The sequence below is a fragment of the Puntigrus tetrazona genome, chromosome 18 (genome assembly GCF_018831695.1).
Source record: "Puntigrus tetrazona isolate hp1 chromosome 18, ASM1883169v1, whole genome shotgun sequence".
Classification (NCBI taxonomy): Eukaryota; Metazoa; Chordata; class Actinopteri; order Cypriniformes; family Cyprinidae; genus Puntigrus; species Puntigrus tetrazona.
Genome location: NC_056716.1, coordinates 3,872,895 through 3,895,674, shown reverse-complemented (window position 1 = coordinate 3,895,674; position 22,780 = coordinate 3,872,895). Strand labels below are relative to the sequence as shown.

Genomic DNA, 22,780 nt, shown 5'->3' with positions numbered 1-22,780 from the left:
AGTGCAACTATTACTAAGGAGAGGAATACTGTGTTGCTCTCTGATTACCTATTGATCGGATTCTTTGCTTTACTAACACAGGCAGTCTATAGTAAAGAGTGAAGAAATTGCAGGCTTTGTTGCTCAAGAGATATTTTTACATTATAAGGTCAATACTTGGACTACAAGGTCTATAAAAAGAGTCAGTAATAGCAAGCAGTGAGTAGACTCAGATTAAATAAAAAAATCACGATTTGAGCTAAACTGCATGGCTACTGAACTCAAATCTTGAATGAAATCTTATCTGAATAAGGCTTATCAGAAGAGGATTTGATAGTAGGTGTTTTCTGTTTCCTGGCTAGATGAGGAGATATATGGTTCTTTGCTAAAGGAGGCAAAAGACTTGGTGGAAAATGAAAGATCAAGGGAGGGGGTGTTGAGCAGGCTTGTCACAGAAAAGGAGGAGATGCCACCTGAAGACGACTACATTCCTACTGTGAGTCTGTGATAATTGCATGTTATGTCTTCCTCTTCCTAGCTTGATTTAATCCAGACTCCAATGAGAATAGCCATTAGTGCACACACACACACACACACACACACACACACATATATATATATATATATATATATATATATATATTTTTTTTTTTTTTTTTGTGTACTATAATATATATGTATGCTGTAGAATGATGCCCTGCTGCAGATGGAGTTAGAACGACTCCTTGTAAAGGAAAATGCCATGGCTGTACAGAAACAACACCAGCTCACAGATCAAAGAGGATCTGGGTCCACTAACAACTGGCTCAAGAAGCTGTGCAAGTAAGTCCATTCATGTAGAAACCCCCTCATTTTTACAAGTAATCAAAGCGCGTCTCTGATGGACCTTCTCTTTAGGTTAAGCTTGCCTGAGTACACACTAGACTTTGGCTATGTCATCAACGGCAGCATCGTGACACACATTGTCAAAATAACCAACACTTGTCCAGTTGCTGTATCCTTCAGAGCTGACAGGAGCTCACTGTCAGACACAGGTTGGTCCTTTCCACAGAATGGTCAGTGGATTTAAAACAGCCAGAGATTATTGTTCTAGACAGCATTGATTTCAGCAGCAAATCTTGTTAAAATAGGTGCCAATCTCTGTGATGTGTTTAGATTGTTTACAAAGCTTGTGGTTTGATGTTAAGTTGACCTTCTTTTCTTAGTGTTTTTATTCCTGTATGAATAATAATGAAATTTCATTCCGCTTTATTCACTTCATTAATATTCATTTTTATTCTGCTCAGGGTTTTGTACAGAATTGGACAGGGTGCAGAATTTGCCCTTCTGCGAGACAGAGACGTTTGAGGTGAAGTTTGATGCCCGTGGGGCCAGTCTGGGAATGATCAATGCAGTTATGCCCATACAGGTTTGGTGAAAACGACATTAAATATCTGAGACAAGCAAATAAAAGCTGGATGAAGATGAAATATTGACTTTTTGTGCCTTTTCAGACGGCAAACATCCATCATCATAAACATTCACACATTCACAAATCTCATAAAGACTTAAAGGGATAGTGCACCTAAAAAATTCAAGTTCTGTCATTAATTACTTCTCCTTATGTTGTTCCAAACCCATAAGAACTGCATTCATCTTCAAAACACAAATTAAAACATTTTAAATGCATTCTGTGAGCTCTCTGACCCTCAATAGACAACAAGGATGCTTACATGATCAAGGCTCAGAAATGTAACAAGGAGATTAAAATTAAAATAATCGTAAAGTAAAGATTTGGAATGCATCTAAAATATCCCAGTTTGTGCTTCAAAGATGAACAGAGGTCTTACGGGTTTGGAATGACATGAGGGTGAGTAATTAATAACATTTTTTTTTGGGTGAACTATCCCTTTAATAAGATGCTGCCCAATTTCTAGGTATTTTAACAGAATGTAAGCAAACTGTGACATCTTAAAATTCATCTTAAATTCAATTCCTAATGTTGATTATATAATTTTGAACAAAAAAATTCTAAATCATAACATTTTGTCAATGAACTATTACAGAATTAATAATACTTAGTATGCACTTTTTATACATTATATATATCGTTTGGAAGGCACCCACTGCTATTTGTACTCTTCATTATAGCTTATTGCAACTTGATTTATGAATGTGTCATTAAGTCATTCACTCCTGTGTGATTGGCAGGTGACTAAGGGGCCCCAAGTGCAGGTGCGTTTATGTGCGGAGGTCACAATGCCATCTCTCACAGTGTCAACAGACACACTGCAGTTCGACACCATCCAGTGCGGCCTGTGTCAGGTGATCACAGTCCAGCTGCACAATGATGGGCCAGTGCCCTGTGAGTGGAGCATCAGACAGGAGGAACGACCAAAGAAGGTACAAGCCTTGTACAGAACATACAAACTTATTATTTTAGTTTTTGGAATAACTGATGAACTGATGAATCATTCGCTGTAAGATTATGATCATGTATTAAGAAAGTAAATGGAGTTCATTTTGACTTCATGTTGACTTTGAGACTCATTTCCATCATTAATTAGCTTATTTAGTTTAGTAATGAATTATATATCTGCTTGATATTAATGGGTGTTAGTTGCAGTGTAGAGATTAATTCGTCTTTGTGGCATGTTTGTTGTTGCTAATCAGTTTTAGATCAGACTGTGGTACGAGGTTTACTTCAGCGCTCTTACCATATGTTGTGGTTTTTCCTCTGATAACATATCTAGTTTTGTTGTGATTGAATTGAATGGGATTCATCCCAGATGTTGTTTCTCTTTGGCTGTGTGATCAGATTGACAAGCACATCCCACTGTACCTCAGACGACAGGCTCAGCTGAAACAGCGTCCTCCTCCAGTTGTCTTTGAGTTATTGCCCTCAGATGGCACACTCTATCCTGGTGACAGAACCAATGTGCAGGTTAAATTCAGCCCAGCAGAGGGGGTAAAGAAACACACACTATCTGCGGTTACACAATTACTAGTTTTACATAACACTACAAATCAAATCTTTTTTCAAATAATTTATTCAGCAAGAATTGATTAATGTTAGTGAAGACATTTAGAATGTTACCAAACAAATATTTTTCTTTAGAAATTTTCTTTTTACAAAAAATCCTGAAAAAGGTATTATATTAAGCAGCTCAACTGTTTTTTATATCGATAATAATCAGAAATGTTTATTCAGCATCAAATCAGCATATTGGCTAATGGCTATTGGCTGCTATCACAGGAATAAATTGCATACAGTACAAATGTACAAATTAGCACAGTTACTTAACAAATATATCAGTATTTTAGTATTTATTAGTATTATTTTTGATTAAATAAATTAATACTTGGTGAGAAAACCATTTCCGAACTTTTGAATGGTAGTGTAATAATTATGAATATAATTCTTTATGATGTCTAAGTTCAAGATTAAATCTAGCAATATTTTAGTCAACATACACTTCAGATTTTCTTTACATAAATTACACAAATCAGTTGACCATGTCGAATTTTATTCATTAAAGTAGGATGAAGACAGTCTGCAGTTGTATTAAGAGTCAAAGTAAAATGATTAAGTTATGAATAATTCCACTAGATCGCTTTGCCTGCAGTCGATCTGCAGCCAGCTGTATCTCTTTATTCAATGTCCTGGTTGTTTTTACATCTGACATTTGTTCTTCAGAAGGCGTACATTCAGAGACTAGTGATAACAGTGTCTCAGAGCACTCAGAAAATCCTGCTGCTGGCCCAAGGTCATGGAGAAGAGCCTCGACTGGAGTTTTCCTCTTCAGAATTAGATTTTGGGTCCATCTTGCCCTACTTGGAAGGGCAGGTGTCTAAGGTGGTTGTCCGCAACCCTTGCCCCTTCCCTATAGAGTTTTACTCTCTAGACTTCGACAAGCAATACCTAGAAGAGGAAGAGGTGAGCTTAATAGATTAAAAAAAAGATAGATTTCTTTCATTTAGATATCTTTCCTTTCCATTTTATTTTTTCTTAGATGTGATGATTCTCTTAGATAATGAGATCACATAAATAGACCAAATTATCTGAGCTTTATCTTTAGCATTTTCCTCATTTAATATGTACTGAATATATTTTCAGTTCTCCCAGTGAATTATATCTCTCAGTAATGAACTTCAGATATATGTTTATTTCAGTGTTGTGATGGACACTGTCATTCCTATTGTAAATTCATCATCTTGCAATATATCTTTGTGTTGTCTCAGATCTTGCGAATGTTAAAAGGATATGATGCCCAAAATGTTTTACTTCTACCTCCCCGTGCTCCTGGCGAGACTCTGCCGCCAGAACTGTTGGACTTCTACCAAGAGCAGAGCTCAGAGGAAACCAAGCAGGGTACCGTATACAGCAACAGAGATGGTTTTAATTATGATTAATGCAGAATTGTACTGTAAGAATAAAACACACCTGACTTGGTACAGAACACAGGTTTTGCTTTTTGGCAGAATTTTAAGTGAATCTTAAAGTTCTAACCTATTTTTAAGATTCCAATGAGGGTCTTGAAGATGAAGACAAGGGGGAGACAACTGCACCATCTGAGGGTGAAACACTCAGTGGTAAAGGTATGGTCCGGCTTTGGGCAACAGTAATTTAAATGTATTCTTTATGAAATTGGTATTACAGTTCAGTCTATGACTTCTCACAGGCCAGACTAAAGACAACATCAGCACTGGCTCTGCAGTAGGGGATCTGGAATACGACCCTGTGGCTAGGGTTGTTGCACGTCACATGGGCATTGATCTTTCACCAGAAGGCAAAGCTGCCCTTAATCGCCGGGGCATTGCCATTGTTGTTCATGGTGCCCCTTTGTCAGGTACTATTTTATCAATCTGCTATTTGTCCTGTTGGAAAGTTCGATTTGATGCAAATGTAAGCATCTATGTGCAGGTAAAACAAGGACAGCAGTTACTCTGGCTAAGCACTATGGGGCAGCGTGTCTCAGTGTGGATGAGGTGGTGCAGGAGGCTGTGGCATCGGGGAACAGCTCTGCAGCCCTGAGGGCAAGGGAACAATGTGCCAAGGTTGCTGTAGTGCATTCCCAGAAGGAAGTGGATGAGGCAGCGGCAGATATGGTGACCACTGCTGGTCAGGGTGCTGGTGTTCTAAGTGTTGAGGCAGTTGCCAAGCACACGGCTGAAGGCAGCCTGACCACTGATCCTAAAGTCCCCCCTTCATCTGCTTCGACCCGAAATAAAACAAACATCACAGGGCATTCACAGAAGAATAACAGCTCTGGTCACACTGCTTCGCTGGTAACATAAATCTCTTTCCAGTATATGTATGTATGTATAAAAGAAAAATGCTAATGGTAAAAATTAAAAAAAATGTGTTTCCTACATCAGTATAGAAAATACAGTAAGATACTGTAGTAAAACAAAACATATGGTATAACATATGGATCTGTACTGTATTGTACTATGTCTTGTTTGTAAGTATCATGTATGAATGGATATATATATAAATATTTATAATGTGTGTGTGTTGCAGACAGATGGTCAGGTACACAGGCGTCTGAGTGTGAGTGCCAGTCAAAATGAAGAGTTGGGGCTGATTAACTGCCTACTGCCTGATGATGTGTTGGTAGAGATTCTGTCAGAGAGGCTGCAAGTGTGTACATTTTTTGTATACCCTATACATAACCTATATATGTGATAATTTATGTCATTCACAGAATATGCAGACATACAGTAATTTTGTTTTGCTTGCCCCTATGCCGTAGCTTAGCGACTGTCACCGTGGTGTTGTGATTGATGGATTGGAGACACTGTACTGCCACTCACCAAGTAAAACGCTGCAGATCATCCTGAAAGCTTTCGACCACCGTCGCCATATTTATTTGATCAACCTGTTTAACAGCTACAGTGCCTTTAAGCTAAGGTGCTCTAAACTGTTCTGATCCAAATTCAAAATTCTGAATTTTAAACACTGAAAAAATATTTATTTATTATAATATCACATTCTTATGATCCAGATACATTAACTTAAGACCATTTAAAAAAGGTAATCAGGTATTTTTATTGAGACTTGAATTTATCTAATGTTTAAGTTTAGATTTTAGATTTATGTTAGATATATCTTTAAAACAAGAAAAAAGTAACTTACCAACAGGATAAGACAAATATATTTATTTCAGGATGTATTCTCTTAAAACAAGTGATAATATCTTCATTTTATTTTGTTCTAAGGTTGTTTGAAAATTGTATTAAATTAAAAAAAGATTTATTGCAGTGTATCCTGTAACTGAGTATGCAGGTTTTCGTAGATTTTAGTCATGATATAAAAAAAAATATTCAGCATGTTCTTCACACTCAATTTTACTTAAAGAAAAAAAAAAAACGCAGGTAAGATGAGTTAGTGAAATAGAATTTGTGGATTACTTTAGAGAACAGGACAAGTTTGACCAAGAACAAGAAGAGAGAATTCAACAGGAGCTTCAGAATTTAAGAGAAGAGGAGATGACGCCTAGTGAGGACTTGGATACAAAACCAAAACATGAAGACCCCCTGCCACTTTCTGAGGACCTACAGCAAGAAATAGTAGGTTTGAAAGTGCAATTCACAGAAGACTTACAATCATAAGACTATTCTTATGATATTTTCTTATTTAAAATTTTAATATTTACAATTTAGTAACTTAATTACATTAAGTATTTGACTTCAATCAATCAAGTGTATAATTTATTTACCACAAACATCACCAACTGTAATTATTAAAAAAAAAAAAAGATTGTCTGGATGGTTAGCATTGTCCAGTTATGTTTGAAATCTGTTTTGGAGACTAGATTTTGTTTTCCTTCTCTAGCAGTCCACTGAGAGTGACAGACAGCTTCTGGCCCGATTCCAGCTGTACGAACAGAGTCAGCCAGAACTCCAACACATTGTCCAATTTTGGGACCGAACACTGAGTCTCTTGTTGCAGCCCATGACCTCTGAAGCCCAGGAGACTGTAGACATAACAAACTGTCCTCCTCCCTCTGCCAAGAAGAGCAAGAAAGAGCGAGAGAAGGAGAAAGCTGAGAAGGAAAAGCTGAAAGTGGAGGCTGCAGATATGAAGTCACCAGCTCCCAGTCAGACCCAAGTGTTAACTGACGGTGCAGAAGGCTCAGAAAAGATAGTGGTTCCACAGCCTATCCCTTACATCTGGCTGTCTATAAAAGAAAAGGAACAACTAAGCGCATTCGATATCATCAGTAGCATGAAACTACCCTGCTATGAGGAGGTATAGCACTGTGGTTTTTCTTTAGAACTTTGGAACAGTTTTTCGTCACTCAGAGTTTGCATCCTTAGAATTTCATGAAATTTTCTTAAATGTTTTTCTCCCAGGTTTTGGACGAGTTAGGGTTAGGACCTAAAGGTCCACCCATTCCACCTCCTATAATATTCTCCTTAGTCCCATACCCTAAGATGAGATCAGTGCCTAACACACAGCTCTCCAACAGCTGTTTTACTTTTTTGATGCCCATGTCTTGTGAGGATCTGCCAGAGAAGAAAGAAGCAGATCTGAGACCAGAAATTGTTAAGGTACTAAAGTCTTAAAGAAATAGAATTTAGTTTAAATGTGGAAGAGAACATATTAAAAAGCTGCCTACTTTGTCTTCCTACAGGAGGGCATGGCAATTACTAACACATCCAATTCTGGCCAGGGTGTACCTTCTGAGGAGCCAAACCCAGAATACAACCAGAGGTAAGGAGGTCCTTCACACACTTAAACCTTGTGTACAATTACAAATAAACAGAACCATTTCACTGAATCCTTAAAATCTGCTGTTCTTTTAAAGACTCACTAGTTTCCGCTGGATTGTACCATCAAATGGAGCCATCACGCTAAGGATCAGGTTTTACTCTTCTGTTCTTGGAAATTTTGATCAGACTTTCAGCTTTGAGGTGATGGGGAGTAAGCGATTTTATCAGCTACACTGCAAAGGAATTTGTGCTTACCCAACTGTAAGCAGAGACCCCAAGTGAGTAATATTTCGGTAGGGAAATATACAGTAGGCATCATTGTCCTTGGACAATGTACTACATAGCGTCTGTGTGTTTATTTAATAGGATTGTGTTTGCACACTGCAAAAAGAGCTTGCGGCCTGAGAGTGGACATCAAAAGACTTACATTATCCAGTCAGATTTGTATGAGTTTGGGCCTCTGCTGTGTGGAAAGACCAGGGACAGGTGCTGGCATGTTGTTTTCTGTGCTAAATGTGCTATTTTGTCATAATTTAGTGTCTTAACAGTACTTTTCTATTGGTTATTCTATAATAAATTTGTTTGTACAATAGGTCTTCAATCATATTAATGATGTTATCCTGACCTAGGTATAAAGAAGTGAAATATCCTGAGAACATGGATAAGTTTGTAATTCACAATACTTCTAAAATGGAGGCAGAGATTCATTTTTGCTTTCAACATGACACCAAGGCAACCACTTTCCTTCTTGACCCTCCAAATATGACACTGGAACCCAATGGGCGAAAAGTATGCAAATTTTTATTTTTTAATTTTTTTTTCAGAATGTAATTTCAGGATTGATTGAGCTGGAAGCCATTTTTATATGTAAGATGTGATTTGAAGCACATTTTTTGGTTTAAAAATCTTTAATCAGCTGTATTGACTCCAGACTATCTCGTCATTTCTTAAATATGTTAACCACCTTTGTGGTTCACTATGATGTACCCTATGAAGACCAGCTGGTTGCATTTTTTTTTTTTTTTTTTTTGGAGCTTTAATTTTAGCATCTGTGTAGACAAATTCCTTTTTTGTACACATTGAAACCTTTCTAGCCCCCTTTGCACCATCTTCAGCCTCAGTCTCATTAAACTCAGTTTAACATCAAAAAAGGCATTTACTCAAACTCTCGTGTCATTAATGTTTGATTTACTCCTGGCAGCAACTGATAGTGTGGGCATACCCAAATACCCCCAAACATATTGAGGACAGCTTGGTGTGCTGCATCAAGGGGAACCCAGAGCCTGTTGTCTTCCACCTTTCCTGTATAGGAGTCAGGCCTGAACTCGAGCTGGACCGCAAGCTGCTTCAGTTTGACAAAACTCCACCATACAGGTCTACTACATTTACTTTAACATATACTGATTAAACATACACTGTGTTGTTAATAGCTATAATTCATCAGATATATTACTGGTGAAAAAACCTTTTTCATACATTTTTCGTATTTTGTCTGCAGAAAAGAAACCCAGAGTTTATGCCTGCGCAATAACACACTTATGCCAGCTGCTTGGAGGCTGAGGGGCCTCGAGATTCTTGGGGATGAATTCAGTGTGTCTCAGAACAAAGGGATTATAATGCCTCATTCTGACTTTAGGCTGCACATGTATTTTATAGCGAAGAACCCTGTCAAACTGAAGAAAGCCATTTGTTTAGAGGTACCGCAGAATGAAAAACAAACTTTTTGTAATTAAATAATTAGCAGTGCTTACAAATGTGAAGATTTTTAATGCAGATGAAGAGTAAATGTAATCATAATTTGTTTGTATGTACTGGTATGCATTAGTTTGCCTGCATGAGTCTGATTAGACATGCATCTTTACCAGGTGTCAGATGTGGAGAACATTCTTGGCATCGTTCAACATTCAGAGAACATTCAGATTATTGCTGAGGCCTATGATATTGCAGTGGACATAACCATTCCAGAAGGTACTTACCTCAAAACGGCACATTGGCTCAACATACCATTAAATAATTGTCCATCTAAAATAATTTGTTGAATAGACAGTTCAACCTAAAATTAAAATTATGTTATCATTTATTCACCCTCATTTTGTTCTAAACCTGTATTGCTTTCTTTCTTCTGTGTAACATAGTGACTAATACAAATTCCCTTTATTTATTTGATGCTACTTGCATTTGTGTTAGATTCCGATGGTTCAGTTGACTTTGGAACAATCAAAGTGTCAGAAGAGGTCAAGCGGTCTATTAAGTTGGAAAACAAAGGCAAATATGACATTGCCTTTAAGTAAGTTACTATATAGATATTTACAGTATGTAGATATCATAGATCTCATCTATCTTCTATTTTAATGAAAAGAAAAACATCAAAGATGTCTAACATTTCTTCACACTCCTTTTGTTAATCGTTTTCACTTACAGGTTTACTGTAGTTGCTACAGAGCCGGGGATGCCAGATCTGAACTCTGTGTTTTCCATCACTCCTCAAAAAGGCTCATTACGCCCCAACAATAAGCCCAGTACTATCCAGATTATTTATCACCACAACCAGGAGTTGTCCATCAGAGATAGCCCAATCCTTTGCTGTCAGGTCTTTTAATTTTCCCACTTAATAGATTCTTTATCATACAGTGTTTTTTATTTTAGTTCTGCTGTCATTAGAGATGAAAAATAATGAGTTGTGTTGTATTTTCCCCAGGTTATTGAGCCCAGTTTGGATGGTGGTGAGACCATTAACACTATACCAATCAAAGTGTCGGTCCAGGCTCTTTTCTCCAAATACAATGTCAACCCCTCTAATGATATCAACTTTGGCCCACTGGTGTATGGCTCTCGCAAGAAACAGACTCTCATTGTGGAGAACAGAGGCAGCTTTGAGATGCGTTTCACCATTAGGATGTGTAAAAACGCCCCAGTTCCTGCACAGAGGAGAGGGTATGGCTATTGTAAAAATATAATTATATATTGTAAAAACAATATATAAATAAATAAATAAATTATGAAAAGAATAATAAAACACAATGTTATGACAATTTTGATTAACTTTTTTCCACTTCAAATGTTGACCACTATATATAAAATGAAATGACTTTTTTTCAAGCTTGGGAAGTAAGAAGCCATCAAAAGACAATTATACAACAAAACCACCCAGTGCTAGTGAAATACGACACACTGTGCAGAACGAGCCTGGCATATCAACACAGGTAGGCAAAGTATTTATTTATTTACAGTTCTTGATAGAGTGTACAGTATCTAACATGTAGTATATTATAAATAATTTGGATATGTTTTTTACAGATACATTTGACATGTGGTATTTTTTCATTGTCTCCGTGCTTTGGGGTTCTGGCACCTGGAGCCCAACAAGTGATTACTGTGGATTGCAAGGCAGAGCATGTAGGTAGTTGGGAGGAATGTCTAGCTATAGACATCACTGACCGAGACCCCTCTGACAACCCTGACGGGATTCCATACAAGCTAATAGCAGACGTTTGTATTCCAGGTTTGTGAATATGAATAATTCTATATAATGTTCTATATAAAGTATCTTCTCTTATGAAATTCTTTGTTCATTCTTTGATGGTTCATAGAGTATTCTGGTAACTGCTTAATGTCATAAAGTCCTTTTCATTGAAGAGAGGCACCAGTTTTATGTAACTTTAATTTATACAATATATCCTCATTGTAAGGATTGTTGTAATGGTATTGATATGCTACAATAATTTTTTATATTCTTATTTTATGTTAGCCATTCATTATTTTTATAACATTGATCTCTATTTTTGTAACTCTGCCTCTGGGCTCATGATGTGTTTAATGAATTACTTGCTTAAAAATATGTTTTACTAGTATGAATTATAGTGTCAAATTGATCACTCTATCACTGTATTGTTTACAGGAATAGCAAGTACAGACATTACTTCTATCTTCGAGGAGCACCGTATCTGTAAGAACAGTAGCATGCTACAGTGTGAGCAATACCGGGACAGTATGGGCATCTATGTACAGGATGAGAACAAGTTTGTTTTCAACAATGTACTGGTGGGTCAGTCAGCGAAAGCCCATTTCCGGCTAACTAATCCAGGAAAAGTGTCCTGTGAACTCACCTTGGTGATCAAAACAGTCAAGGTGTGTTTGAGAGAAGTGGTTCTACACCTATCCATATGTTTCTGATGAATATGCAATAATTTTATAGCGATTTTATATTTTTTTAAATATTGTAATTGCTAGTTGTTGCTTAACTGTCTCTTTGCTTAACATTTCTGTTAACTTGTTTTTGTAATTTAAGACTCCAACACACAGTGCAGACGTTTTTGAGGTGACCCCTACAAAGTTGTGTATCCCCAGCCACTCACATGCTTTTGCCACCATCACCTTTTCTCCTTTGACTATGCACACATATCATGCAATGTTTGAGGCACTTCTGAAAGGGACCACAAGGTAACGGCTTCTTGTATAGCTTTGAACGGTTTAAGTGTTTGTTAGTTTGTTGAGGCTTTACTTGTTCTGTTTTGTAACACAGTCAAGCTTCTGCCACCAAACCCAAAGCTCTGGTGTTTGATCTAATGGGTGAAGGCAATTTGCCCAGCATCACAGTTCTGAGACCTATTCAGAGGACTAATCGAGGTCAGCCAGTGCTGCAGTTTAAGCGCTTATTAGTGGGACGAAGCCAAACTCTTCCATTAATGATCAAGAACAATGGCAATGTGCCTGCACAAGTAAGATCAAATAATTGTCAGCTAAATTTATATTTCTTCGACTTTAATTTTTATTGTAATAATACATTTTTTCCTTGTTTGTGCAGGTTAGCATTGTACTACAGTGTCACCTGGAAGTTTTCACTTTAAAAGCTGCTCCTGGCACTGGTTGCAGACTGGCCTCATCGCAGATAGAAAGCAATCCAAGAGAAGGCAAGCCATAATTGCAAACGATAGTCTGCATAGACATTTATTTCTGCAAAATGCTGTTATCGTCTGCTATTTAAATGAGCTTTGAAACCAAAAACACAAACAGCAGCAGATTTCGAACCTTATTCGGTTTTTATTCGGGTGTCATTGTTTATAATCAATTAGAGCTGGTTTTAGCACAAAATGCAATGATCAGTTTCCTGGTATCAAGTGGGCATGTTTGACCGAAGAATGCAGCTACTCACCAATCAGAATCATATATTCTATAATAAACTTTATGCATATTTTAAAATTTAATAAAGTAATTTCAAGCTTTGTGATTATTACTTTTTACAGAGTGCTATAGCGTAGGAGAAGGAACAAAGTGTTATTTCTTTTATGAAACATTTAGCTTGAGGCAGGCGGCCATAAGCAGTAAATTGAAATGAAGAGAAAAGTAGTGTGAGATATGCAACAGAAACATATTAAAATCTAATTTGTGAGACATAACAGTTTTTTGTTTTGTTTTTAGAGACACAACTAGTACACTTGGCCTCTCTGATCCTCATGGCTGGACAACAGGCAGAATTCCAGGTTGGGTTTCATCCAAAGGTGGCTCAGAAGTTTGAGGCCTGCTTGAAGTTAATGGTAAAAGATAACCAGTATGATCAGACAGTGATGCAGCTTGTGGGTGAAGGTTACCATGACATCATCATCCTGGACAACATTGGCAGCAAAGTTCAGCAGGACAGCATTGAAAGTAAGTAATATATTTCTACTTGATGCTTAATGTGATTTTTGCTCCATTCTAATTATTTATTCTAATTATTTAGATATTTTTTATTTTGATACCCATTGTTGCTACTTATGGCAAATTTCCATTCTGAATGCTTCTCTCAGGTCTGTCTGACCTTATGGATTTTGGAGACTGTCACGTGGGTCGCACTTACCAAGAAACTTTCACCATGACAAACCCAAGCAGCTCTAAGGTGCTGCGCTTTGAATGGCTTCCCAGTGGCCCACAGCTGAGCTTTTCTCCACAAGTTGGTCACCTGCATGCAGATTGCTCCAAAGTTGTAACAGTGAACTTCTGCTCGGAGGAGCCCATTGTACTAAGCTCACAAACAATAAAATGTAAACTCAGCAGTATTACCTTTCAGCAGCCTGTAGACCAGGTCCCAGACTGGGATGACTGTCATAGAACTGTTAAATGGATGGATGTAGACAAGTCTTCACAACAACCAACCAAACGGAAGGTGAGTTTCATACATTCAGTAATAGAGATGACAATAACACTAACTAGAATAATGCAAATTCTGTGGTGCATCTTTTATAAAATATAGATTATACATTTGATCTGTTTACTGCGTGTACTTCATTAACTTTTTTTATAATATAAATATAAATATAAAGTCACATTGTGAGATGAAAAGTCACAGGAACATAAGCCATAATTGTTTAATATGAAGAAAAATAAACTGACAATTGTTATATGAATTATGAAGTCACAACTGAGATATATACTTTTACACTTTTACTAACGATTTTTCTGGTCGACTAGTAGTTGTTCATTTGAAGCGTTAGTCAACTAATCACATCATAATCATAAATATTAGCCTTTAACTGCCTACATAGCCTAATAAGTGCACAGGCACATATAAGCTTGCCCCAGCACACCAGCAGAAATAATAATTATGAATGTGTCAGGAAAAAACAGGATGCATTAAAATATAGTCTCAGTTACTAGAAAAGTTCAAATTAACCTGTTTTTTAGATTGAGGTGGAAACAGATTAAGATATTAAAGGTGTCAAATTAAAGCTTTAATCTTGTTTGTCTTATGTTATTATAAGATTATTCTTATAATCTTGTCGCTGTGATTAGGTAGTAGCGACAGACCCGGAGCCTCCTCACTCTGTGGTGGAGAACTCCTCAAGAGAGATGGAGCTGATTGTTAGTGCCACATGTGATCATGCCAAATACCAATGTGATACTGGACCCATCCGTTTCAAAGACACAATGCTGTACCAGACCAGAGTCGTTCAGTAAGTTTAAAAGCACATAGAAATTGATTTTGCACATTGAAATTTTGGATTTTCATACACGATGTTATGTTTTTTTAGCCTCCAGATGGAGAATAAAGGCAATGTAAAGCTGGAATATTCCTGGCAGGTTCTGATGGAAACATATGGAAAGACTGCATGCTTTGAACATGGAGGTAAACCTTCAGTCTTAAAATGTTTGTGGTATGATGTATTACAGAAGTATGTTTTTATACTGATTTTCATTAGATGCAAAACTGGATTAATGTAATCAATATATCTAATGGATCAGGTAGGACTTCCCGCTCAGCTCAAGGGAGTAGGACACCAGAAAGACCAATGAGCTCTCTGCAGAGTGTGTCCTCTCTACTGCTAGGAGACCCAGAGCTTCCTCCCTTCAGCGTTGAGCCTGACGTAGGGCTTATCAGCCCAGGAGCGAGTCAAACTTTCCACATCCGGTTCTCCCCTCTGGAAGTGGCTGAGTTTAAGGCTAGTTTGATCTGCAGGTCAGATTCGGAGGAGTGAATTTATTTGCTGGTTAAGACTGTTGGCTCAATTCTAAACTTTTTACTTGTGACTTGTAGCATCGCTAATCTGAAGGATCAGAAAAATCCAGTGATCACTGTAAGTGGTCGCAGTTTGCTGCCTTACTGTCATTTCCACCTAAAGGATTCAGACTACCTCACTGGAAACAGACGGAACCCTGAGCCCCACAGTCCTCTTACTGTGGACCCCAGTACCAGGGTTATAGAGTTCACATCAGTGGGTATTGGCACATCTGTACGCAGGTAAAACATTTCATTGGATAGTTTACACATACTTATAAATATATTATGGATATACTGTAGTGTGCATGGATTTGATCATACAGTACTTACAATAATACTGTAATATTGTAAAATGCTATTCAAAATAACCTTTTTGTGTTTTATTATATTTTGAAATGTCATTCATTCCTGTAGTGACAAAGATGAAATTTCAGCAGTCAGTCTACAGTCACATTATATTAACAGTGTATTTTCTGTGTGTTTTGCACTGCATTCCAAATTTTTATTCAAGTTGAAGTTCTGGTCATATTTTTTTCTCAAAAACATTTTACAAATCTCAAACCACATCAATCTTAATAATTACTATTTATTTTGTATTTAATCATATATAAGTGATATATAGTTGTCCAGAAAGGCTGAAAGTCAACAAGAAAGAGATGAACTGAAAGTTCAAAAATGATTAAAAGCCCATGAGAAGAATGCAATATTAATGCAATAACAGAATTAGCAAAGTTAAGGGATGACCATTGGGCAATGAAATGCTCATTGCATCAGCAGAGTCAGAAAAAACAGGTGGAGAAGAAAAGATATTTTATTTGCAAAAGAATTAAGAATTAATGTCAAATGTTAGAAACCATGAGGAACCATTTAGTCTACAGCAGCATTATTTCCCAGAACTGCAACCTTCCTGGAGTTTCCATAAGTATGACATTTCAGATTCTCTGAGACTTTGTTTGGGTACAAAATCCTAAAAAAATGACCCTCACTTAATATGAATAACATGCTAAAGTGTTGTGAAATTCATCAAGACGATTTTTCATATGCTTTATGGATAGATAAGTTGTGAGTGACTTTTAAAGGAACAGCATCACATTGTTTTGAACTACTATTTCAAGAATTTATGTTCCAGAATCTCCTATCCTGAAATGTCTGTCTTGCAAAAATTGACTAATACGAACTCTTAAAACTTACTGTCAGATTCAGGAAAATAAATTCTTCAAACAGTAGTTAAAAACGACATTATTCTGTTCTTTCAAGAGTCTTATCTGTAATTTGGAACACAAAATGTATATAAACAGGATACTGACAGACTTGTTCCAGAAAAAATGGGTTTTATTATTGCATAGCACAAATAATGATTTTTTTTTTTATTTTCTCTCAGGGAATTTGGTGTTATTAATCCCACAAACAAACCATACTCTTTCATCTGGAGATGTGAGGACTTGGGCAAATCTTCTTTCAGCTGCCTTACAGCAAACAAGTTCATTCAGCCGGGCAAAGAAGTGAAGGTGTTTTGTTTGAGATTTTAACATTAAGCTGCAAATATTCTGCTTTTTAGTCATGAAACGATATTACATATTAGTCTCAATTTCAATTTTCAGGTATCATTTGAGTACCAGGTTCTCAACTTAGATTTAGTGGAATCCTTCTGGACCTTCTTAATCCCTGAGCACAACTTGTCTTTGCCCTTTCTGCTGGTGGGCACTGCTAATGAACCTGTTGTCTATATTGATCGAGCCCACCTCAATCTGGGCAGCTTGCTATTAGGTGAGGTTTAAAAAAAAATGCTCAATTCTGCAATGTTATTGGAACAGTTCACCCAAAAATAAACTTCTGTCATCATTTACTCACCCTCATGCTGTTCCAAACCATGTACTGGTTTCATTCTTTTGTGAAGCACAACAGTAGTAATTTTAATGAGCGTCTGTTGTTTTTGTCCATACAATGTACAACATAGAATCCTATTGACTTTCAATGTATTGACAATGTATTGGCACTGAGAATTATAACAGATTTGACTGAAACCTGAAGAACTAGTTTAGATTAAAAAAAATTTACAATTATAATTTTATTATGTTGTGATTGGTAACCTATGCCAGCCTTTTCAGCAGGACTGTCCATGTGCTGTTGTGTGCAGGTTTTGAAGCTCATCAGACTGTGTTTGTGGTGAACAGAGAAGATCAACCATTCCATTTTATGGTCCAAGAGTCTTCGTGCCACTCTGAGGGTTACCAGGACAGCTTGACACTAGAGCCTATGGAGGGAACTGTTCCACCTAAAAATAAGTAAAAATGTTATTTCACTCATATTAAGTCTAAAACACAATTATATCCTCTTTGAGTATATCATTGTCTTTTATTTGAACACTGATCTTGTCACACTTCTTAACAACTGCTTCTGACAGGATCCCGTTGATTATACGGATCACTCCCACCCGGGAGGGAGATGTGGCTTTTAATCTAGTAGTGACAGTTCGGAGGAAGCTCCAGCCACTGACCATGAACGTGAAGGGAGAGTGTTACAGCATGAATGCTCATGTGCGATATGAGAGCCCAGAGGGATCCATCACAGAGCTCTCATCAAACCAGATTCATCCTGTGGACTTCAAACAGGTTAAATTTATGTCAAGCTTTGCCAATATGTCTAGAGTTCCAAAGTTTCAGCACAAAACATTTAGATCAAGCTTTCTTTTATCTGTTCCATAAATAGGTGGAGCTAAACAATAAATCCACATGTACATTTGTGGTCTCTAATCCTGGGAAATTCAGTTTAGATGTTGAATATGACCTGTCCGGGCCGGCAGCGCTGCAGCCCCATCTGCAGGTTGAACCTAAATTGGACACAGTGGCTGTAGGTGGACAGAGTTCCTGCATCCTGACCTTTTTCCCTCAGCGGAAATGTGTGCTCAAAGATCTGACTTTTTCTATCAAGGTAGACTCTGTCTATTACTTATGTCCTTGTTAAACAAAATATTATTTACATTTACATTTTTATTTTTCTGCATTCAATTGCATTCCACTGTTTTTAGGTAAAGAATGGGCCGATATTCTGTTGTGCTCTAAAGGGCTCAGCTGTGGCTCCAGATCTGGAATTTTCTTTCCTAAAGCACAACTTTGGAAAGCATTTTATATATTGTGTTGGTATGGTACCGGTTACACACACACTGGTGATTAGAAACAGAAGCAGCAGAGGAATCAGGTATAAAAAAAAATGATTACATTTGCATTTTGAAGTGCGCAAAGCAAAGTTTCATGGTTTGTTTTTGTAATACGATGGTATTCATTCAGTCTAGACTGCTTGTTCTCCAACACACCTGTTTTGGAGGTTAGCTTCACCCCTCAAGTCCTTTCTCCTGGTGGCTCAGTGGAGGTTGTCTTCTCATTCTACCCACGTAAACAAATTCGTTATAATGAGAAGGTGGTTTTTGAGATGAACAAGTGTGCCAAACAAGTGCTGGAGATCCTGGGACAGGGCGTTGATATGAAGGTGACAAAATTAAGAGTTGTGAATAATGTTATATATTTACAACCTGATGTAATAGATATTCATCCCCCTGTTCTTGTCTTAGATTCATCTGGAGGACTCAGCTCATAAGGTGGTCAATTTTGGAGCTCTACAGACTGGCCAGCAAAGTCGGAAATTGATCCCTCTGGTGAACAACAGCCATGCTTCCCTGACTTTTAGTCTTCGCAGACACTCTGATAACCTTCTTCAGGACTCTATGGTACACTTATACAAGTAATTTTTAAAATTAACAAAGAAGTCTCTTCTGCTCACCAAGGCTGTATTTATTTGATGAAAAATAAAATAAAAACAGTAATGTTTTAATATATTTTTACAATTTTAAAAGGCTGGGAAAATGCTGAATTTACAGCACTGTTACTCCAGTCTCCAGCCTTCATAAAATCCTTCAGAAATCATACTTATGTGCTGATTTGGTGTTCAAGATATATTTATATCAGTGCTACATTTTTTTCATGATTCTTTGGGCAATACAAAGTTCAAAAGAATAGCGTTTGTTTGAAATTGAAATTTGGACCTGAATGTACTTGAACTACATATATTCCACTGCATTGCGTCCCTTGCATAAAAAAAATCATTGTACTTTTACAGATCTTATCAGTGCGTCCGGAGGGGGAGGTGACACTAAAAGAGGGGGGTGGCCGCTGTGTGGTGGAGCTTCTCTTTTCTCCTGAACAGCGCATGCCTCCTTTCATGGAGGAGCTGCAGCTGGAGTGTTTAGGTGCTGTTCGCCCCCTGCTGGTCATGAAGGGATGTTGTCAGGGAGTGGAGGTCAGACTGGACACAGACTACCTGCAGTTTGGAGCTGTGGTCCAGCGCTGCCAAGCCACTCGCCGCATTATAATGCAGAACACAGGAGACATTGGTGCAAGGTACACATTCGCAAAACCTTAAAAATTGTCACTAGTCGCATCTAAAATGTGTGGCTGGTTCAGTAAATGAACGAATCTGAGTAACAATACCATTACATGGTTTTCCCTTGTTCTCCTAAGATTTAAATGGGATGTAAAGAGTTTTGCTCCAGATTTCATAATTTTCCCTGCCGAGGGCTACATCACTCCAGGAATGGAAGTATCCCTTGAAGTGACCTTTGCCCCTACTGAGCTGAATCAAGATCTGCGCTATGATGATCTCTGCTGTACTATAGAGGGGGGCAAACCATTAAAGCTCACCCTCACCGGCTCCTGCATTGTCCCTCCGATTGCAACAGAGGTAAGATGTTGCAGAGACAGAAGAAAACACAAGTCTGAATGTTGCAGCGTGGCAGAATTTCCTTTAGTGGTTACTGAAACCTTGCATGTTTGATAATATTAGCTGTGCCAAATTTAAAAAGCAAGGCTAATTTATTGTATCACTGTCGTTTTCTTCCTTGCCTTCTCTTTCGTGTGAGCAGGTGGTGAATTTCATGTGTCAGGTGCGCAGTCAGTGTACTCAGTCTCTAGCTCTTCCCAACCGCATTAACCAGCGCTGGACACTGAAATGTGTCATAGAGGGAGAGCACTGGAGCGGGCCGCCCACTCTCCTCATCGAGCCCCTGCAGCAGAACACCTATGAGATCACATACAAGCCAGTGGTTATGACTGCGGACGGGGAAAGGCATGAGGTATGACACTCTCTCCACAGGAGGAAGACTATTTCCAGTAATTATTTTTGAAACAATTGCTCAGTCAAAATAAAACAAGTGTGTAAACAGCCAATTTATGAAAAACAATTAAAGAAAAAACAAGCTATGAGCTATTTTCCACTGTTAACGACACGTCCCTTTGATGTGGTGCAGGGCTCCGTTTTCTTCTCTTTCCCTGATGGTAGTGGAATACTGTACGTATTGCATGGCACATCTGAGCCACCGAAGGCTGAAGGCACAATAACCGAAGAGGTCAAATGCAAAAGCCACCACACACAGACAGTTTCTGTCCACAACTGGCTGCCCAGACCTCAAAGGTACCTACAAGAAAAATATACACATGTAATAATCACAATACGATATTGCACAGTAATGAAGTAGGCCATTTGTCTGATGAGCAGTTTGTTTAAAAATTAAGGTCAATTAAGATGTATTGCATAGACTTCAAAATCAACAGATAATGATGCTACAGTTCACTAAAAGAAATTATATTTTTGACGCATTATGCAAAATGTACTTTTATCCTGTTTAATACTTTTTTTTTGTCATAATCTTGAGTCATTTCTCATTAACATATGGTTATTGCGCATGCATAAACATTGTTAATCATCAAAATGCCCATAAAAAAGCCACACAATACAGTGCCTCTTGGGATATGTTTTGTAACAGTCGTAAAATCTTTCATTGACATAAAGCCTCAGTTGCAAATTATATTCTGATTTTTAGTATAATTTATGTTTTATCATTCTGTGTTTTATATCCTGCTGTGTAGGTTCCATGCTGTGATGGAGCTCATCAAACCAGATCGTTCAGATGGCATTGTTTCCCTGAAGGGCCTGGAATACATTGACGTGCCCGCTCTGGAAGCAAAGAATTATGCACTCTCCTTCTTTACTTATAAAGAGGGCCAGTACAATACTAAAGCAAGTGCCATCATGTACCCATAAAATGTGTTCATACGGACTACTTTGCTTATGAAACTAATTTATGGCCCATATAACATCATCATATTTCTTCTTTACACAGCTGACTTTCAAAAACGAGACAACAGGCGAGTACCTCTTCTATAATCTCAGCTTCAAAGCAACGGCTCCAGGAGTGATCAGCACTATAGAAATGGTGACCCGGGTGAGGCAGATGACGTCAGGGTCCGTGGAGGTGGAGAACCCACTTCTTGCGGATGTGTCGTTCTCTGCAGAGTGCCAGAATGCAGATATCTGTCTTCCTCCACAGTTCCTAGTGCCTGCTCAGTCTAAGGTACATGAACTTTCAAAAACACCAGAGCTGTTGATATATATTAGTTTGGGATCCCATAAAGGCATGGAGTGGAGTGTAAAGTTCTCAGGGGGATATATTGACAGGAAATAACTCATGTGCAAAATGGGTTAAAACATGCTATATTTTGGGGATTAAATAATGGTGCACATACCAGTAAAGTGACTACAGTACGGCTAACTTTGGTAATTCACGTTGCATGATATGTTTAAATACTTCCATAAGTTTTGTGTATGAAAGAAAAACAAATGCATGAGCAATAAGATAATCCACAGAATAACTTTCTTTATGCCTTTACATTTTCATTGTTTGCCTTGTACCTTATTTTTTTAAGATAATGATATTTTTTTATAATAATAGTAATTATTTTTTATGCTGAAAAAGGGTTTGCTCTGATACAAACTGTTAATAAATTCATCTAGTAGTTGGTTATGGTTTACACAAAAGCTCGAAGCTCAAGATTTTTTCTTCTTGTCTTGTGTTTTTCTCATGTGCTTCATAGTATTTTAAGGGTTAATCCAACCCAAAAATAACTTCAGTCATTATTTACTTACACTCATGTTCTTCTGAACGTTTTTCTGTAGCTGAACACAAAAGAAGGTATTTTGAAAATGTTGATAACCAAACAGTTTTGATTCAAATTTATTTTTTGTCCATACAATGGAAGTGAATGGAAACTGCTTAGTTACAAACATTCTTCAGATGTACCTTTTTTTGTGCTCAGCAGAAGAAATAAAGTCATACAGATTTGGAATGACATGAGGTTGAGTAAATGTAATGGTGGACTATCCCTTTAAAATATAATATCCATTTAAAATTGTTTAAAAATCAAAAGGAAATAGATTGTCTATCAATGCCAATGAAGAAAAAAATACGGTTTTCTGTGTTGACCCTGGTATTTAATTACTCTTTTTTTTTTTTTTTAATGCTTAGGTTACACTGACATTTGAATATCAGCCTTTGTGTGAGGGAGAGTCCACAGCCCGCCTGGTTTTGTACGCTGCTGAACTCGGACACTTCTTTTATGAGCTTCAACTGAAGGCCCTGTCTGCACCCTTCGAGAAACCGCTGTATTTCAGAGCACCTCTTGGCAGCAAACACAGTGTCATGGCTAAGTTCACCAACTTTTCTCGTGTCAAGACCGAATACATCTGCAAGGTAGAAGCCCTAATTTCCTATTATTATTATCTAGCCGAGTTCGTCTTTGG

General features: G+C 37.5%; 1 protein-coding gene across 1 annotated transcript in view; it reads left to right on the top strand.

The window, feature by feature from the left end:
• hydin (HYDIN axonemal central pair apparatus protein) overlaps positions 1 to 22,780 on the top strand; it is a 60,730-nt gene that overhangs the window by 35,970 nt on the left and 1,980 nt on the right. Inside the window, exons 28-80 of the mRNA XM_043264030.1 lie at positions 342 to 475; positions 668 to 801; positions 877 to 1,013; positions 1,266 to 1,387; positions 2,170 to 2,361; positions 2,777 to 2,926; positions 3,656 to 3,895; positions 4,201 to 4,330; positions 4,480 to 4,557; positions 4,641 to 4,808; positions 4,883 to 5,247; positions 5,483 to 5,602; positions 5,715 to 5,872; positions 6,378 to 6,531; positions 6,797 to 7,213; positions 7,318 to 7,515; positions 7,599 to 7,678; positions 7,773 to 7,955; positions 8,044 to 8,163; positions 8,307 to 8,466; positions 8,879 to 9,051; positions 9,176 to 9,374; positions 9,543 to 9,645; positions 9,865 to 9,964; positions 10,099 to 10,267; positions 10,376 to 10,611; positions 10,778 to 10,880; positions 10,975 to 11,179; positions 11,576 to 11,805; positions 11,966 to 12,117; positions 12,200 to 12,395; positions 12,482 to 12,587; positions 13,096 to 13,323; positions 13,464 to 13,819; positions 14,446 to 14,606; positions 14,685 to 14,779; positions 14,896 to 15,109; positions 15,188 to 15,391; positions 16,533 to 16,659; positions 16,753 to 16,918; positions 17,289 to 17,436; positions 17,556 to 17,763; positions 17,861 to 18,082; positions 18,180 to 18,349; positions 18,439 to 18,637; positions 18,720 to 18,875; positions 19,265 to 19,545; positions 19,666 to 19,885; positions 20,067 to 20,276; positions 20,451 to 20,614; positions 21,070 to 21,220; positions 21,324 to 21,554; positions 22,506 to 22,730. Of these exons, the coding sequence (XP_043119965.1) occupies positions 342 to 475; positions 668 to 801; positions 877 to 1,013; positions 1,266 to 1,387; positions 2,170 to 2,361; positions 2,777 to 2,926; positions 3,656 to 3,895; positions 4,201 to 4,330; positions 4,480 to 4,557; positions 4,641 to 4,808; positions 4,883 to 5,247; positions 5,483 to 5,602; positions 5,715 to 5,872; positions 6,378 to 6,531; positions 6,797 to 7,213; positions 7,318 to 7,515; positions 7,599 to 7,678; positions 7,773 to 7,955; positions 8,044 to 8,163; positions 8,307 to 8,466; positions 8,879 to 9,051; positions 9,176 to 9,374; positions 9,543 to 9,645; positions 9,865 to 9,964; positions 10,099 to 10,267; positions 10,376 to 10,611; positions 10,778 to 10,880; positions 10,975 to 11,179; positions 11,576 to 11,805; positions 11,966 to 12,117; positions 12,200 to 12,395; positions 12,482 to 12,587; positions 13,096 to 13,323; positions 13,464 to 13,819; positions 14,446 to 14,606; positions 14,685 to 14,779; positions 14,896 to 15,109; positions 15,188 to 15,391; positions 16,533 to 16,659; positions 16,753 to 16,918; positions 17,289 to 17,436; positions 17,556 to 17,763; positions 17,861 to 18,082; positions 18,180 to 18,349; positions 18,439 to 18,637; positions 18,720 to 18,875; positions 19,265 to 19,545; positions 19,666 to 19,885; positions 20,067 to 20,276; positions 20,451 to 20,614; positions 21,070 to 21,220; positions 21,324 to 21,554; positions 22,506 to 22,730 (9,548 nt within the window). The remainder of the gene's footprint in view (positions 1 to 341; positions 476 to 667; positions 802 to 876; positions 1,014 to 1,265; positions 1,388 to 2,169; positions 2,362 to 2,776; positions 2,927 to 3,655; positions 3,896 to 4,200; positions 4,331 to 4,479; positions 4,558 to 4,640; positions 4,809 to 4,882; positions 5,248 to 5,482; positions 5,603 to 5,714; positions 5,873 to 6,377; positions 6,532 to 6,796; positions 7,214 to 7,317; positions 7,516 to 7,598; positions 7,679 to 7,772; positions 7,956 to 8,043; positions 8,164 to 8,306; positions 8,467 to 8,878; positions 9,052 to 9,175; positions 9,375 to 9,542; positions 9,646 to 9,864; positions 9,965 to 10,098; positions 10,268 to 10,375; positions 10,612 to 10,777; positions 10,881 to 10,974; positions 11,180 to 11,575; positions 11,806 to 11,965; positions 12,118 to 12,199; positions 12,396 to 12,481; positions 12,588 to 13,095; positions 13,324 to 13,463; positions 13,820 to 14,445; positions 14,607 to 14,684; positions 14,780 to 14,895; positions 15,110 to 15,187; positions 15,392 to 16,532; positions 16,660 to 16,752; positions 16,919 to 17,288; positions 17,437 to 17,555; positions 17,764 to 17,860; positions 18,083 to 18,179; positions 18,350 to 18,438; positions 18,638 to 18,719; positions 18,876 to 19,264; positions 19,546 to 19,665; positions 19,886 to 20,066; positions 20,277 to 20,450; positions 20,615 to 21,069; positions 21,221 to 21,323; positions 21,555 to 22,505; positions 22,731 to 22,780) is intronic.